The sequence below is a fragment of the Piliocolobus tephrosceles genome, chromosome 1, assembly GCF_002776525.5.
Source record: "Piliocolobus tephrosceles isolate RC106 chromosome 1, ASM277652v3, whole genome shotgun sequence".
In the NCBI taxonomy this organism is placed as follows: Eukaryota; Metazoa; Chordata; class Mammalia; order Primates; family Cercopithecidae; genus Piliocolobus; species Piliocolobus tephrosceles.
The window spans coordinates 40,611,818-40,630,456 of NC_045434.1; the positions used below are offsets into that span (position 1 = coordinate 40,611,818).

General features: G+C 40.4%; 1 protein-coding gene across 1 annotated transcript in view; it reads right to left on the bottom strand.

Moving 5' to 3' along the window:
• Nucleotides 1–790: 790 nt before the first annotated feature.
• COLGALT2 (collagen beta(1-O)galactosyltransferase 2) overlaps nt 791–18,639 on the bottom strand; it is a 101,131-nt gene continuing 83,282 nt past the window's right edge. The window contains exons 7-12 of the mRNA XM_023203462.2: nt 17,744–17,820; nt 13,985–14,091; nt 8,186–8,318; nt 6,159–6,286; nt 2,678–2,884; nt 791–1,144 (exon numbers count right to left, since the gene is read on the bottom strand). Coding sequence (XP_023059230.2) covers nt 868–1,144; nt 2,678–2,884; nt 6,159–6,286; nt 8,186–8,318; nt 13,985–14,091; nt 17,744–17,820 — 929 coding nt within the window. The 3' untranslated portion in view covers nt 791–867. The remainder of the gene's footprint in view (nt 1,145–2,677; nt 2,885–6,158; nt 6,287–8,185; nt 8,319–13,984; nt 14,092–17,743; nt 17,821–18,639) is intronic.

Genomic DNA, 18,639 nt, shown 5'->3' on the forward strand with positions numbered 1-18,639 from the left:
ATAAATAGAGCATCCTGACCCAAGTGGCCATAATAAAAAAGCCAAATGTTGAGATTTTTCCCTCAAATACCTACACAAACTGTCAAATGTCTACTAAATTATATCCACATGGCAAACTGGTCACCTCCGTATGGGAGCTCCAGCTGCCATGATGGTCACAGGCCAAGTCTCAGCCAGACCCAAATACCCATCCCTATTGGATAACAAGGACTAAGTTTTTTTTTTTTTTTTTAAAAAAAGAAAAAAAAAAAAAACGACTTTTCAATAAGGCTCGTGACAGAATCCTTTAAATAAAAAGCCAAATAAATATGATTTTAAGTGATTGATTCCTGTCCCCCAAACATTGCATACACAAGTGTTCAATGTCATATAAAACGGAGAAACTAGACCAATGAAGGTTGTCCAGTTGGTTTGGCGTTTTCAAGGTCCCATCTGTCACATAAAATGGACCAGCTAGACCAGTAAGTGTGATCTAGTTGGCCTGGCTGCCTTGACTACCTCTTTGCTGATGGGACAGCTTGGTGATCACTTTCTCTTAAACAAGACTCTGAGCCATGTTGTTCAACCTTAATGTGGGAATCAGTATCACATGGATAGTGGACTGAAGAATTAGGTGTCTGGATTACAGTTTATCTTAACAGTTTCCAGAAAGCCTGTCTTTTAGCCATATTGGGAAATTTGTGTTGAATTTCCTTATTTCCCTCCACTGTCAAAAATATGTTAATTTCGATTTATCACATTAGATCACTTTGGTTAGATGACTGTGACCACTAAAAACAAAACAGAAAACTGGAGCAAACAGATGAATAGCCCTTTAGAAAAACCAAAGGATGTTGAACTGATGTGGGTCACACTCCCAGGGAGGCTTCATAGCTCATCCCTCGAAGGCACAGTGTCCAGGGAGGTTGATGGTGGCAGGGCCTCTGTGTTCTTGGCATTGCTGTAGATGCGACTTTGCTTCCGGGACTTCCAGGCGTGTGTCCTATCCCAGTCGGTGGCCACTGTCTCATTGTCCCAGATGGTGGAGGTCTCGGTGTCACTCAGGTACCCCGGCTGGCCTGTGTAGTGCGTAGGGTAGATGAGCAAGGGTTCTGCAGAGAAGGCTTTCAGGTCCCTGGATTCATAATACTCCTTGTACTCAGCTCTGAAAACAAGAAGGTGGCCGGACACATGAGGGAGTGGAAAGAAGACTTATGGAACAGGGACAAAGAGTGAAGGAGACCTGCTGGTTACCTCTTAAATTGTCATGAGTTCATCATTTAAATTGTGTCATTTGTGAGACACTTTAGCCTACAAACACAAAGATTTCTTTAAAAGCTTTCCAAAGACAAGCTCCCAAGCAAAAAGGTCAGGATATTTCTGATGTATTTGGATAGACTAGTTTGAAAGATGAATTTCAGATCTGACTCCAAAAGTTTAAAAGCAAGCCCTGTTAGACCATAATGATAAATATTTATGATCACTTTACAAAAAATGTCCTGCTCTTGGATTAATAAATGAGACACCCGAGATCTGGACAGCAGCAATGGGGCATGTGGCACGTGGAGGCTTGGAGGCATGCAGGCTTGGCTTTGTGCGCTAGCTCTCTGCTCACCACTCGGGCTCCAGCAGGTGTAAAGGAGACGGATAACTTGGCCTCCCTCCCAGGGCTCCTGCGCAGAGTATATGAGATGACATCTGAATGTAGTAATTTCCCTTTTGTTTAGGGGATAATGGTTTGACCTCCATGTTTCTGCCAGGACACAGAGATAAAGTCAGTCTCTGACATGTTATATACACGAAGGCAAACAGCTCCATTTTTACTGAGGACAAGAGACAAAATGAACTGGTGGCAGCATAGGAAATCTCAACGCTAAAATGAAGGCCATCTAGTGAAGAGATCACCCAGCAACTGAGAGAAGGGGCCAAGGTTAGAACCTATGCTGCTCCATTAATGAATTTAGGAATCATTCATTCATGATTTAGGAGCTGCTGTTATGTGTAGCATTTGGACTAGGCTCTAAGGACACAGAGGCATAATACTGTTCCTGCTCCAAAGGGTTTAGAGTTTACTGGGGAGACTGACAGGTAAACCATTAATTGCCACACTTTTTGATAAGCGCTAGGTCAGGGTAAGCTCCTGGGCATCACACCGCCCTTCTTCCATGGACATCATGTTCAGGTATCAGGTCCATGCTCCCTGAACCTCTTATACGTCCCTGTGATTGCAGGAATCAAAATATATCGTGATGATTTGTTCACGAGTTGGGGTTCCTGACCAGATTGTGACCTCTTCAAAAATGGGTTTCTCTGCCTAGCCAAAAGTACACACAATGACCTGAACCAAAGGAACTGGAAATTTTGAGGTGCTTAGGAAGATGACCTTCACCTTGAGGTGTATGAGGTTATGGAAATAAGAAGAGCAAAGACAAGGAGGGGACCAAGCACATTACATTCAGTGCAACTACAAACTGGGTATTACAAGAATCCCTGGGCAGGGCACTCACCATCTCTGCCTCACCTTCCCATCTGTACAAAGGGATAATCATCTGAGTTAGGCTCTCTTAATCATAATTATGAAAAGATCATTTAGGAAAGCAGTACAACTTTAGCAAATATCAAGTACTGCCAGAAATGGAGAGCATAATTCATGAAGAGGCTGTACTCAAGGGAAGGCAGTCAGTTCAGGGAGACTCACACAGGATGCTTGTTGTACATGATTGGCAGAAACTCATCCACTGGCAGCATCTTCCCAAAAGGATTGGCTCCAACCAGCTTCTGTGCTCCTTCCAGAGAGATGACATAGCCTAGGGTCCAGTAGGAATAGTCGGCTTCGACCAGGTTTGCCACATTGGGCACGGCTTTCTCTGGCTCCTTTACTTGCATCCTCTTCCTACCAATATAACTATAAGGAAATAGCAGAGGAGAAAAATTCCACCTTGACTATTATGCCATGATAAGGATGGAGAACAGTTTTGGTTTACATAGATACCTTTGAAATCCTGGACTGACTCTGTCTGTCATTAAATGATGTATCACATCCTAAAGTGGATCCAATCACCAGTCATGACTGCCATCTGCCATCACTGGGGCCATTTTGCTGGCTGCATTTATCAACACCCCCACTATTCCTGCCTAGTGGACTGTTTTCAAGCCAGAGAGTAAGATGTAGTAAGATTAAAAGATCTTTCAGATAATTTCTCAAAGATGGGATGGGGCTTCCAGCTGTGTTTACAGAGGTTGGAAAGGCACAAAAAAAGGCCAGATGGGAGAATCCTGAGGTTGCTGTCTTCAGGTCCCCAGGGTGTCAGCCTTGGATGCCTTCTGCACAGCGCTCCAAGTGCTGGTGGGAAACACAGGACCAAATAAGCTGGGGGAAAGAATCAGTCTGCAGTGAAGGTTCTGGGAACCCAAGAGCGGCCCTAAGGGGTTCCTTTTGGGTAGTATGAATGACAGCTCCTGAGAGTCATTCTCCTGTGTCACACTTGCCCAGCTGTGGCCAGGCTTCCTCCCAGACATGCTGCTCAGAGAAAGACCCCTCAAGCACCTTCTGTCCTCCATGAACAACTTCTACAACGTGGGATGCACCTTTGGCCACTCCCATCTTCCCTAGTCTACCCATGGATCTGTGCTTCATTACTTTTGTCTGGAACCTATTGGTTTGGGCTTGACTGGAGCAAGCTGAGGAGTTGCCTCCTTCTTGCCTGCCAGGTAAAGCAGTACTTCCTCTATTTTGCCCTAAAACAATCTCTTTCAACATTCAAGGAATTCCCCCTAGTGAAAGCATCCCAGGATTTGTAGAACAAGTCTATGTTCAACCTTCAGTTCTTCTGAGGACAACAAACATATATCCCCAGCCACTGTCTCTTCAGATTACGGAGTCTGAGCTTCTCTCATGTCTCATCCACTGGAAGGGAAACTCTTACCGAGCACTTGAGAGGTGCTAGAGTGACAGAGGTACTGAGTTAATGCTCTAACTTTACTTAATTTAATTTAAAATGTTGAAGCGGTGTGAAGTATATTTATTTTTTCCATGAAACAAGTTCATTGTTTTGGTAGGACTACAGTTTACCTCACCAGCTGAAAATTTAGCTTCTGGATTGAGATGTGTTCTAAGTGTAAAATACATACCAGATTTTGAAGAGTTGGTACAAAAAAAGAGAAGATAAACTATGTCATTAATGGTTTTAAAATATTAATTACATACCAAAATGATGATACTGTTTGGATATATTTGGTTAAATAAAATATATTAAAACTAATTTAACCTAACTTATTTTTACCTTTTTAAAGTGATTACTAGAAAACTGAAAATGGCATATGTGGCTTGCATTACATTTCTATTGAACAACACTCCCTCGATGATTCCAATGACTTGTTCTATTCTTCCCTTTTATTATTCTCTTTTCCTGGAAAAATGTAATGTGGCAATCACGAACAGCTTATTACCTTTCATGTTTCAGGTTGAAGTAACATTTGTTTCTTTTTTGTTTTAGAAAATGACAGGTACAATTTAAAATTGTTATAGTTCTTTAAGACTATATAATAGATTTTAAGGGGATATTTTGACAATCTGTGAAATTTAGAAAACTTTTTTCTTTTCCTGTATCCTTATCAAGACAACTGTTCTTCCTTCTTGGATCTGTTGGTACTTTGTCCTGAGAAATGCACCCACCGAACTACATGTGAACAGGAATGTATGCCAGCTCTAAACCTTATATTCCCTGGGTTGTCTTCTGTGATTATGAGGCTTCAGTGAAAGTTGCCTTTATACAAGTCACATAGGCATCAAGTAGCTTCCAGGCCTGTGAGGCCTCAACCGTAGGCTGCGGAGCCATCCATTGAGAAAGGCTGAAGTGCAGCGACTTCCAGAGGATATAGGAAGAAACAGTGATCTCAAGGGACTGTGCAGAATGCTAGATCTAACCACATGACCACATGATTGAAATCTGACAGGGTGTAGGTGTCTTCTTATTACACAGTAATGCATTAGTTGAGCCATTGCTAGGTTTCTTCTGAGCTCAGAGTGGCTCATTTTCTGAGGGAACAAGTATTCCACCTGGGCTCATGGTTACTACCCCCTGCGGGTGGGAGGAGCAGGGACAGCTCCTCTGCTGCAGCTGCTCCAAAGAAGCAGGCTCAGAGTTGATGAATTGCCTTTGACACACAGCTGGGAGCAAACACAATGCTTGGGAACTTTCTGCTTCATTGGAGAGAAACTGAAAGTGTCACTTGTTTTAAAAAGAAAGTGAGAGAGAGAAAGAAGGATGAGGCAGAGGAGGAAGAAAAAAAAGAAAGGAAATGAGGGAGAGAGAGAGGGAGAGGAAAAATGAAAGGAAAGGGAAGAAAAAAGTAGAAGCCACTCAATTCCCAGAGACAGTAGACAAAGAACATTAACTAAATGTCAGCTCAGAGCCAGCACTCACTTGGTGAGCCTGGTTTTCCTGCGTCAGCCTCAGACCCTTCCCAAAATCTAGTTGTTCATGTTCTCCATGTTTGTGCAACCTCATTTTCCAACAGAGGCGCTCCCTGGCTGACCCTCTAACCTCCCACCTTCTCAGAACTTGCAGAGGCAACCTGCTGTTCTGGGAGCTGAGGCTTAAATATGACACAGGACTTTTGCGCTTGAATAAATGGCCTCTCCTCCCGCTTCACACCCACTCCATGTGCCACGTTGCTTGAGGGTGGATTTCTGCTGTGCTCCTAAGTAAGTGCTCAGTGCCACACCTTGGTTCTGTCTGAAGGCCCCTGATCTGCAGGCAGACTCCAGGTCTCACACAGTCTTCCACAGTTTCCCACCCTGAAGAGTAGAAGGATGCAAAATCCAGCAGCTAACCTCTACCCACTTTTATTTCTGAGAACAGTTATGGAAAGAAAACTAGGTAAGTAGAAGCTTAAGCTGTATCTCTACTGGCTGTGGAGGTAGGGCTCTCTCTGCCCATTGGAAAGGATTGAGTGCCTCTCAGAGCCCTCTCATAAGATCATCTTGGGAGGGGGGAGGAATTGCATTGGGGAGTTATACCTGATATAAATGATGAATTGATGGGTGCTGACGAGTTGATGGGTGCAGCACACCAACATGGCACATGTATACTTATGTAACAAACCTGCACGTTATGCACATGTACCCTAGAACTTAAAGTATAATTAAAAAAAAAAAAGATCATCTTGTCACTCACATTAGTTCCCAGTCCAGCTGAGCCTGGTCAATGTCATCCATCAGCTTCATCAGCTTCTTCTTAAACTGATGCTCAAAACGCACATCGTCTTCAATTACAAGAGTCTTCTCTAGCTCTCGATCAATTACCTGCAAAAGTCATCAGTAGGAAGAGACCCTATGAAAAGCTTGATACCCAATTTTTATTAGATAGGTAAGTATTAAAAAGTCACGAGTCTAGTAGCATAGATTCATAACTGGAATCTAAGCAAACGGCCATCAACAGAAGAATAGATAAATAAACTGTGGCATATTCACAGCAGTGAGGATGTATGATCCACAATTAAATGCAACGTTATGGGTGAATCTCCTAAATGTCATGTTGGGAGAGTCCACATACTGCATGGCTCCATTCATATATAGGAAAGTACAAACAAAGGTAAAGCTACTCAATGCCTTTAGAAGTCAGGATGGTGACTACCCTTGGGGACTGGTGACTAGAAGGAAGTACGGGGTCAGGGGGTGCTTATGGGATGCTGGTGACCTGCTTCTGGATCTGTGTACTGATTAACATGGGTGTGTTGTTCTGTTTGTGAAATTTCCCTGAGCTGTATCTTTTGCTCTACAGACTTTTATACCTATTTAATCACATTTCACTTAAAGTTTAAAGAAAACAAAGGCAGGCATAGACTGGATCATTAAAAGAGAAAGTGTTCAAGGGGCCTTTCTTCAGGGACTTTTTGTTTGGTTGTGGAAACTGACTGTTTATCAGGAACCCCACACACTAATACCCCCTCCAGATATGTCTTGATCTGTAAGACAGGGGTTCCAGTTCTGGCTCTGCCACCTCTTTTTTCTTTTCTTTTTCTTTTTTTAAATTATACTTTAAGTTCTAGGGTACATGTGCACAATGTGCAGGTTTGTTACATATGTATACATGTGCCATGTTGGTGTGTTGCATCCATTAACTCGTCATTTACATTAGGCATATCTCCTAATGCTATCCCTCTCCGCTCCTCCCACCCCACAACAGGCCCTGGTGTGTGATGTTCCCCTTCATGTGTCCAAGTGTTCTCATTGTTCAATTCCCACCTATGAGTGAGAACATGCGGTGTTTGGTTTTCTGTTCTTGCAATAGTTTGCTGAGAATGATGGTTTCCAGCTGCATCCATGTCCCTACAGAGGACACGAACTCATCCTTTTTTATGGCTGCATAATATTCCATGGTGTATATGTGCCACATTTTCTTAATCTAGTCTGTCACTGACAGACATTTGGGTTGGTTCCAAGTCTTTGCTATTGTGAATAGTGCTGCAATAAACATACGTGTGCATGTGTCTTTATAGCAGCATGATTTATAATCCTTTGGGTATATCCCCAGTAATGGGATGGCTGGGTCAAATGGTATTTCTAGCTCTAGATCCTTGAGGAATCGCCACACTGTCTTCCACAATGGTTGAACTAGTTTACAGTCCCACCAACAGTGTAAAAGTGTTCCTATTTCTCCACATCCTCTCCAGCACCTGTTGTTTCCTGACTTTTTAATGATTGCCATTCTAACTGGTGTGAGATGGTATCTCATTGCGGTTTTGATTTGCATTTCTCTGATGGCTAGTGACGATGTTGGCTCTGCCACTTCTTACCTGGACAAGCTACTTAATAATTTCTTCTTGGGTAAAAGTGGTCTGTCCTTCCCAACCCACCTCACATGACTTCTGTGTGATTTCTTGTATAAAATCACTTAATAAGTGATATCATAATAGGTAGAATAGAAGGCATTCCTGCTCATGATGAGAATGAATTAATAACAGTGTAGCATATAGGATATGGGTATCTCCCCGTCCCCATCCCAAGTGGCACCAAAGCGACTCCTCCTTGCCCATTTGTTGCTGGTCTTGGGTCAGAGGGAGACACAAGGCAGGAGCAGCTCTCACACATACTTCCAGAACAGTTGCGGGCTCATTTTACATCTGGCCCTAATTCACCTGCGATAGCCTGCTTTCCTTTCTCCTCGTCATAAAACTGCAATCTGAATAAAGCATTATTTACCTCTTTCCAGACTGAGTAGTGGCTTAGAAAGCAGCCGATTTCACCCCTCGTTAGAGGCCTGGAGGAATAGGGATCTCGATAGCCAGGCAGCATTTCAATATTCAGTGCCTTCAGCTGGCTTGTGTTGAGTGCCCTGCATCACAGAAAACACGTCTGGAAATTAACAAGTCAAAGGTCCCCACCACAAAGGCCAGAGAAAGAGAGAGTTAGTTCTGCAAACAACCCTCCCCCACACAGACAAAGACCCAGAGGCTTCCCTTTATTCCTTACAAGTTCCTCCGGGCTAATGTGTCACACTAATATTATGAACTCTGGGAAGACAAGAGGGTATCATACTTTTGTGTATCCCTCATAGTGCCCAACATAGTTCTAAGCATCATCAGTTTTTTGACAATGTTTAATAAGTACACTCATATGGAAATTAGCTAAAGTATTGCAATAATCCAAGGAGTGTTTGATCCAGACCCACAGCTGAATCTCTGTTACCACAGTGAGCTTTGTGAAGTTCACAGCTGCCCTAATCTTAACCTGTTCCCTCCAGCCCTACAAAAGCCTTGAAAACCAGTAGCCTCACAACTATGACAGCTGCAAACCCCACCAACCCAGCAGCCACTGGCAGGGACAAAATGGACTGAGACTCCCACAAAGACCTGCCCCCAGAAAATAGTCTTTATTCAACCTGTCTAGTAGTTCCTTGAAAAGCTACATTCTCAGAGCTTGTCTTGATTTGACCTGACTCAGAGTTTATTTTCTGTGAACAGCACTATCTACAGGGCATTTGTCAAAACCCATGAGCAACAACTGTTTAACATTACAGTTGTTTGAGCAGGATTATCAGTTGATGCTAACAAGAAGCCAACCAAAAAACTTAAAAGGAAAAACTGAGGAATAAGAGGTCCATAGGGAGTTTGATTTGCTCCCAAATATCCCTGAGAATCTAGAAGACCCCAGGCATATTCAGGGCTGTACACATGCCCAGGAAAAACTTGAAAAGTCCCTAGTCTCTCACCTCTGCCTGAAATTAAGGATCTGGAAAAAAATGTAGTGATGGCAAATGAATAAAACACTGCAATGAAGGAAGAATTTGGCATAGTAAGTTTTAAAAATTAATACAACCATGTGGTGTCTACAAGAGGCAGCCTTTAGATTAAAAGACAAAAATAGGTTGAAAGTGAAAGAATACAAAAAGATATACCATGTAATCAGCAATGACAAGAGAGCTGGGAGAGCTATGCTAATGTTGGACAAAATAAATCTCAGACAAAATTCATGCTAGAACCAAGGAAGGACATTTTTTTAATGACAGAAAGGTCAATCCTGGCTGGGCACGGTGGCTCACGCCTGTAATCCCACCACTTTGGGAGGCCGAGGAGGGCGGATCACAAGGTCAGGAGATCGAGACCATCCTGGCTAACACGGTGAAACCCTGTCTCTACTAAAAATACAAAAGTTAGCCAGGCGTGGTGGCAGGCACCTGTAGTCCCAGCTACTTGGCAGGCTGAGGCAGGAGAATGGTGTGAATCTGGGAGATGGAGCTTGCAATGAACCAAGATCACGCCATTGCACTCCAGCCTGGGTGACTGGAGACTCCATCTCAAAAAAAAAAAAAAAAAAAAAAAAGGTCAATCCATTAGGAAGACATAACAATTATAAATACATATGCACCTAACAGAACCTCAGAACCATGAAACTGGAAGAACAGAAAGGAGAAATAGACGACTCAACAATAATAGGAGAAGACATCAATATCCCACTTGCAATAATAGAATTAGGCAGGAGGAAGACAAGGAAACAGAAAACTTGAATAATATCTTAAAACAATCAGACCTAGTAGACGTCTATAGAACACTACACCCAACAATAGCCAAATACACACTTTCAAGTGTGCATGGGACATTCTCTAAGAAATACCATTTTTTAGACCATAAAGACCATACAGGTCATAAATTAAGTGTCAGTATACTTAAAAGGATTGAAATCACACAAGGTATGTTCTCCAACCTCAATGGTATGAAATTAAAAACCAGTAACAAAAGGAAACTTGGGAAATTCAGAAATGTGGAATTAAACAATACATTCCAAACCAATGGGTCAAAGAAGAAATCACAAGGGAAATTAGAAAATGTTTTGAGATGAATGAAAACACAGCATACTAAAACTTATGGGATACACCTAATATAGTACTCGGAGATACAGTTACAGCTGCCAATGTCTATAGTAAAATAGAATATCTCAAATAAATAATCCTCCCATCCACCTTAAGAAACTAAATAAAGAGAAAATTAAACCCAAAGCAAGCAGGAGGAAGAAAATAATGAAGGCTACAGTAGAAATAAATGAACTAGAGAATAGAAAAACAATAGAGAAAATCAACAAAACCAAAAGTCAGTCCTCTGAAAAGATCAACAAAAGTTGATCTCGAGGTCAAGAGAACAGGAGATCGAGACTATCCTGGCTAACATGGTGAAACCCTGTCTCTACTAAAAATACAAAAAATTAGCCAGGCGTGGTGGCAGGCGCCTGTAGTCCCAGGAGCTCAGGAGGCTGAGGCAGGAGAATGGCGTGAACCCAGGAGGCAGAGCTTGCAGTGAGCTGAGATGGCGCCACTGCACTCCAGCCTGGGTGACAGAGCAAGACTCCGTCTCAAAAAAAGAAAAAAAAAGAAGAGTAAACTCATACTATTAAAGTCAAGAATGAAAGAGGGGTTACCCCTACCGACCTTATGAAAGTAAAAAAGATTATATGATAATTCTATGAACAATTGTATGGCAAAAAATTAGATAACCTAGATGAAATGGACAAATTGATAGAAAGGTACAAACTACCAAAATTGACTCAAGAAGAAGCAGAAAGTATAAATATACCTATAACAAGTAAATAAGTTTAATTAGTAATAAAAAAATTTTCCACAAAGAAAAGCCTAGAACCAGATGGCTTCACTAGGGGTTTCTGCCAAATGTTTAAAAATTGTTGACACGAATCCTTCACAAACTTCCAAAAAAAAAGAGGAGGAGGGAACACATCCTAGCTGATTTTATGAAGCCAATATTATTTTGATACAAAACCAAAAACATTATAAGAAAACTGCAGACCAATTTCAGTTATTAATATAAATGTGGAAATCTTCAAGCAAATACTAGCAATAGAATCCAGCAATTTACAAAAGGAATTACACAGCATGACCAAATGGGCCCCAGGATCATCCCAAGGTTGCAAGTTTAGTTTAACATGTGAAAACTAATCAAAGTAACATACCATATTAACAGGCAAAAGTCACATGTTCATCTTAATAGACACAGACAAACCATTTGACAAAATCCAACACCCTTCTATAATAAAAATACTAAACAAAATAGGACTAAAAGGGACCTTCCTCAACCCAGTAAAGGCCATCTGTGAAAAACCCACAGTTAACATCATACTTAGCAGTGACAGACTGAATGCCTTCCCTCTAAGATCAGGAACAAATCAAGAAACTCTCGTCTCACCAGTTCTTTCAACCTTGTACTTGATGATCTAGCAAAAGCAGTTAGACATGAAGAAGAAATAAATGGTGTCCAGGTTTGAAAGGAACATAAAACACTATCTCTACTTGCATGTTACATGGTCTTATATGTAGAAGATCCTAAGGAATATACACACACAAAGGAAAAAGTACTATTAGAACAGATAAAAGAGTTCAGTAAGGTTGCAGGATAGAGGATCAATATACAAAAATCAATTGTGTTCGTATTCATTTAGCAATGAACAATCTGAAAATAGAACTAAGGAAACAGTTCCACGTACCATAGCACCAAAAGAGTAAAATACTTAGGAGTATATTTAACAAAATAAATGCAAGATTTGTATACTGAAAATGACAAAACATCCTTCAAAGAACCAAAGAAGATCTAAATAGTAAAAAGGTACTCCATGATCATGAATCAGAAGACTTCATATTGTTAACATGGAAATATTCTCCCAGTTGACGTACAGACTCAATGCAATTCCTATCAAAATCCCAGCTGCTGTTTTTTTTGTGGAACTTGACAAGCTAATTCTAAAATTCACTTGGAAATGTAAGGGACCCAGAATAGCTAAGACAAACTTGAAAAATAACAACAAAATTGAAGGACTCGTACTTCTTACATACAAAGCTACAGTCATCAAGACACTATAGTACTGGCATAAGGATAGACATATAGATCAATCAAATAAAATTGAGAGTTCAGAAATAAACCCTTACATTTATGGGCAACTGATTTTTTATAATGGTGCCAAGACAATTCTATGAGGGAAAGGAAGTCTTTTTAACAAATGGTGAAGGGACAGATGGATAACCATGTGCAAAACAATGAATATGGATCCCTGCCTCATGCCATATACAAAAATTTACTCAACACAGATCAAAGACCTAAATGTAATATAGATAAAACTGTAGACTCTCAGAAGAAAATTTCATGAAGTAAATCTTCATAGCTTTGAAATTGACAATGGATTCTTAGGTATGACACCAAAATTACTAGCAACAAGAACAAAAAATAAACTGGATTTCATCAAAATGAAAAACTCTTTTGCTTCAATGTACATCATTATGAAAGTGTGACAATCTATAATGCATAAAGTTAAAGAAAATATTTGACAATTGCATATCTGATAAAGGACTTGCATCCAGGTTATATAAAGAACTCTCACTACTCAACTAGTTTCCCTGGTCCATGTGGTCTATGAATGGGATTGGGGCTCTTGGAGGTATTTGAAGCAGTGGTTCCTAAACTGTACTGCACCCAAGAATAGGGCTGACAGATTTAGGAAGTGAAAAACACAAAACATTCAGTCAAATTTAAGTCTTAGATAAATAACGAATAATTTTTTAGTATAACCAAGCCCCATGTGATGTCTGGGACAAATTTAACTGGCTATCCAGTATTTTATGTGGCAATCCTACCCAAGAATCACCTTGAGGCTTCTTAAATGCAGATCCTGGGTCTAGCCTCAGAGAGCATAATTCAGCAGGTCTGAGATGGGACTGGGGGAGCTGCCCCCTTAACCATCCCTGGGGACTCTGATGGGAGTGTCCAGGTCACACTTTGAGAAACACTGATGAGATTCTCTAAGGGAGTCATAAGAACTTCAACAGCTGCTAGCCATTCTCCTCAGCTGGGTTATGCAAATAGAAAACAAAGCAACTGATGTTCTAAACCAACATATAATATGGAAAGGCACAGTTTATAAAAATCTATGCTTAGAAATAGTTTAGGGTGTCAAATAAAAGGGCAAAGCCAAACAAGATAAAACACAAAGAAGGGATGTAACTAGGTTTCCTGTGTTACTTTCCTGCCATGTTTCCAGGAAAAGTGGCCACTATGATCGGTCCAGGCAGATTGTAGCAGGCATCTCATGCAACAGGAAATGTAGGCCTTTATGCATTTTTCCATCCATTTTCTTCAGGTTGCCCAAGTTTTAGCACTTTATGCTCTAATTCAGCTCTGAACACAATTCTGAACACATTCCTTCTGTTACACTACAGAAAGCTGAAAACCACCACAACTGTTGCAAGAACCCCCAGAGACGGGACAATCACATCCAATGTGAGCCTTCAGTGTAATGAAGACCAAAGACCACTGGCTGGTGAGGGAATTTCAGGCCTGCTCTACAGGATGAAATTAACTTAAATGTTACTGTAGGTGGCCGTTTTAAAAACATGACTATCCTCTAATGACTGAAAAGACCATAGCCCCACCCGGGACTAACTCTCTGTCACAGAAGGCACATCCCCACTCCAATCACATCTGCAATGGGAGAAGAAACCCAACTCACTTTCCATCCACAGCCTCGACAATCTTGACCTCAATCTCCTGCTCATACAGTGTACGCAGCATCCGGTCCCGCCTGTCCTTTCTGCGTTTGAGGTTTATCATGAAAATCTAATACAAGAAGAAAAAGGGAAAAGACACATAAATTACTCAAGTCTTCTTTTAGGCTATTTGAAAAGTTTAGTAAATGTTTTAGATAGAAGAAGGAGTGGAAAGGATAGGAAGAACTGTGGTGAAAATTCATTTCTATCTCATATCAGTGTTTAAGGTAAATGATATTAATTCAAATTGAATTATTTTTAAAACTCAACTCTTTGTAGTGACTTAACTCTCTTTGTTTCTCTGATGTTCACTGATAAGTATGTTCTCCCTTCTCTTGAAATAGGAAACTTTAAAAAACTCCTTAAGAAGTCAAAGGACAACATGATCCTATGTTTAGAAAAACCTAAAGACTCCACCAAAAAACCATTAGGATTGATAAACAACTTCAGTAAAGTTGCAAGATACAAAATCAACACATAAAAATCATTAGCATTTATATATGCTAACAACAAACAATCTGAAAAAGAAATACAAAAAGCAATCCCATTTACAATAGCTACAAAAAATTTAATAATACTTAGGAATAAATTTAACCAAAGGAGGTAAAGATCTTTATAATGAAAACTATAAAACACTGATGAAAGAAATGGAAGGACACTAAAAATAGAAAGATATCCCATGTTCATGGATTGGAATAATTAACATTGCTAAAATGTCCATACTATCAAAAGTGATAAACAGATTCAATGCAATCCCTACCAACATACAAATGACATTTTTCATAGAAACAGAAAAAAAAAAATCTTACAATTTTCATGGAACCACAAAAGACCCTGAATAGCCAAAGCTGTCATAAGCAAAAAGAACAAGGCTTGAGGGAGCACACTACCTGCCTTCGAAATATGCTACAAAGTTATAGTAACCAAAACAGCATGGTACTAGCATAAGAACAGACAACACATAGACAGACCAATGGAACCGAATAGAGAACCAGAAATAAGTGCCCACATTTACAGTCAACTCATTTTCAACAAGGACAACAAGAGTTACAGATAATGAGGATGTCCTCACTATTCCCAGATTTAATGAACCATAGAAGTATCTAAAACTTGGTGAATGCCATTACAGGTAAATCAATGTTTTAATAAGGTCCTTTTGCTATAAGCAGTAAGAAACTCATTTTAAATGTTAAACTAGTGACTTTAACTGCCAGCGAGAAATGATGATGACACATAGCATGGTAAAGCAGAAACCTATAGAAACAAGTCAGGTGGTGTTGACTTCATCCTAACTAACCATTTGGATGACTTTGAAGAAGACATTAATATTTCTGGGTCCAGTTCTATAAAAATAGGGGGGTGAACAAACTCATCTTTCAAATACAGTACAGATTAAAATGTCTAAGATAGGTGGTTTATAATAAAGTTGGCTTTCTGCTATAGCCAGAATAAAGGAGAAACATTGTCTTAGAACCAGTCTGGAGTTCAGATTGTACTGTGTTAAGGTTTGGTTCACATGGTCATTCTGAATGCAGTCATAAATATATGTTTCACTGGAATTAAAAGTTACACTAACTAAAATTTCAACCCTTCCTCGCAAAATATTCTCATCTATCCATTTATAGATCCCTGGGCATAGAAACTGATGTAGGAGAAAGATGTTCTCTTTGAAGAAAGTGTCCACCTGATTTGGGGCCAAGTAGATTAAGTGCATCCTAATTTTACTACCTTCCTTGTTTACCTAACTGGGTAATTATTTTGTAAAAAACATAATTTTCTGTGGTGACTGTATTTGTCTTATTACTTGGGACTTTATAACTTAATGGGTTGTGTTCTTTTAGTCAGAATCATACTGTGATGGGTCATGCCTCATCCCCTAATTTTCCAGATATAGCAAGGAAAGGGCATTTTCTCAGGTATAAACATGAAGCCACCTGAGGTCACTCTAGGAGAACAAAAACAAAACAGAACAAAAAATCAACAGAAATAAATCCAAAAAGGTCCCCCAAACCAGAGACCTCCAGTCTGGGAAGACTTTTAGTAAATAACAATCCAGTTCCAGTCCCTGCCAGGACAAGTGCAATAAAACTGTAGCCACGAAGTAAAAACACAGACGGCTCACTCATACTTAGTGAACAGTAAACAGAGAAAAGAGTCTCACAGCCAAATGCAGCCCAGACACCACCAATGAGGTCACAGAGTCCGAGGAGGATTGAAAAGACCCTGAAAAGCCCTTTTTCTACCATGCTATCTCTGTTCCATACAGAGAGGTGACTAACCCCAGACTCAGGAAAGTAGAGTCGCCAAGCCTGTGCCACTTCACGGAGTTGGCCTTCTCCTGAAGGGCTGTAGGAGTGACCCAGTCTTTATACCGTGTCCTGCCCAAAGAATATCAGAACTGGAAGATCCTGGTTTTGTCTTATTTTATTTGCTTTGGTTTTGTCCTCATAGGAATGTTTTTAGGAGGAAAAATGAATCTATGTAAGGACATGGGTCCTTTCACCTAGGGAACCGAAAGAGAGGTGTGGGGAAGGAAAGCTAAAGTAATATGTGGAAGCTGGTCCACTGTGGGTGTGGGACAACCTTCTCTGTAGCTCTGATCATTTTTGAAAACTATTTGCAAATGAGTCTTATTCCTCTACTACACGTGGCTCTTCTCTTCTCATTCTGCCCTCTGTGGAAACAGCATAGTAGCTGTTAACTCTTCCCCATTTAATATTCATGAAATACCCTTTCCCCATTCCTGGAGTATAGCTCCAAATCAGTTTTATGGAAGAAATCTCAACTCCCAGTTCTAGTGTCAAATCCCTTTGAGAAGGTTGTACTCTGGGGACATGTATGTATATGTTACTGTGTTATAAACAAGGCATTTTCCTTCGATTAAGCAGTGGCAACGAGCACCAAGCTCAAAGCCTGATCTGTTACATATCCTTACATATCCAGAGTCCATGGAAGAGGTCTCAGTTTGCAGACTCCTGATGCACTGCCCTAGCTTCTAGACCACAAAGCTCCTTCTGAATACTGTTCAGCAGCTACCGGAGAGACCCATGAGAGAGACAGTGACGTGGAGTCACAATCCCTGCCAAGTATCTGTTATGCATATTACCAGGAGGGGTACCTCTTAATATTTCTGCTTCATTCTTTATACAACTAAAACTTAATAACAAATACTACCCTTAGAATATTATTAGGAAGTTCTTGCCTGCTGAAAGGCAGAATTTTAGAACAAATATGGTTTTTTTTCTTTCTTTGTCCTCTCAACCCCACTCTCCAATCTTTTTCCATGGAAGAATAGTAGAAAGAAAAGAAAGCACAGAAAGTCCCAGAATAGTTTCCACTTGCTCAGATGTGGCAGAATAAAGTTAAAGTCCTCCATATCTAAAACATGTATCCTCTCTAACTTACTCTTGAACTTTGATAAAAAGGTTGATTAAAAATATCACAATATCTGCTCCTAGAAAATATCAAATTCACTTTCATTACTAAATGGTAACTTCCTTCTGAGTAAATGATTACTACCTTTTATCATGATCCTCCCTTTTTTAAGATAAGGAAACTAAGGAACAACAAAAACCAAGTAGTTTTCCCAAGACCTCAGAGCCATTTCAGCAGCCAAGCCAATCTTGCTGGCTCTCAGATGCAAGCTCAGGCTTGTGTTCCAAAATGAACACATAAGCCTGCACAGGCGTGCACGTGCACACACATATAGACACCTTTCCTACCTCATCAAATCCCATCTTGTCTGGATATTTAGGGACAAGTGAGACATACTTGGAGGGTTCCATTGGAGGACGGTCAACTGGAAGACACAAGAAACATGCAGAGTGCTTTGTTAATGAAAGGGTCAGAAATCAGAATTCCATCCGCATGCCTGATCTCTAGGGCTGGAATACAACTTGGAAATACAGGGCAGGGGACAATGGTAGCAGTTCTCCAGGACTGAGTAGCCACACAGGAACCCTGCTGGTCAGGGCACTGGTTTCAAGAGCATTTGTTTATATGGAAATTGCAACATTTGCTCCACTTCCCTTAAGACTTACTTCAAGAATATTTGGGAGGCAGTTTAGGATAATGGTGAAGAGGAAGGGCTCCAGAGTTGGATGATCTGGGTCCAAACCTTGGTTTGTGAAGGAGTAGGAGAGGTAGGGGACCTCTTTAAGCTCATTTCTTTGGTGTAAAATTGGGATAATAGAAGTGTATCTGTGTTATAAAATTTAAATGAGACCTGCTGCAAAACACTCATCACTTTAACATGGTAAATGCCCAACAACTCTTAGCTATTGAAAAAGCTCAGAAATAGGCTAGAATTTTTACTGAAAAATACTTTTTTCTCTACATTTAAAATTGTCAAAGTGTGGGACTATTTCTATCCCACCTGGGCAGGTTTAGCTGTGGGTGCGCAAAAGGTCCTTTGCTTTGACAGGATCTAACCATGGAGAGCTGGCCCTCATCTAATGGGAAGATTCCAGCTGGGAGCGACACTACTTCTCCAATAATGACAGTTTTATTTATTTGATACTCTAAAAAAGCTTCCTTTGCAAGCTGTGTATTTTAAAGGTTGGAAGTAATATTGGTTAAGAAATCTGAAAAGGCCTTGAAGAATGTTTAGTATTATACA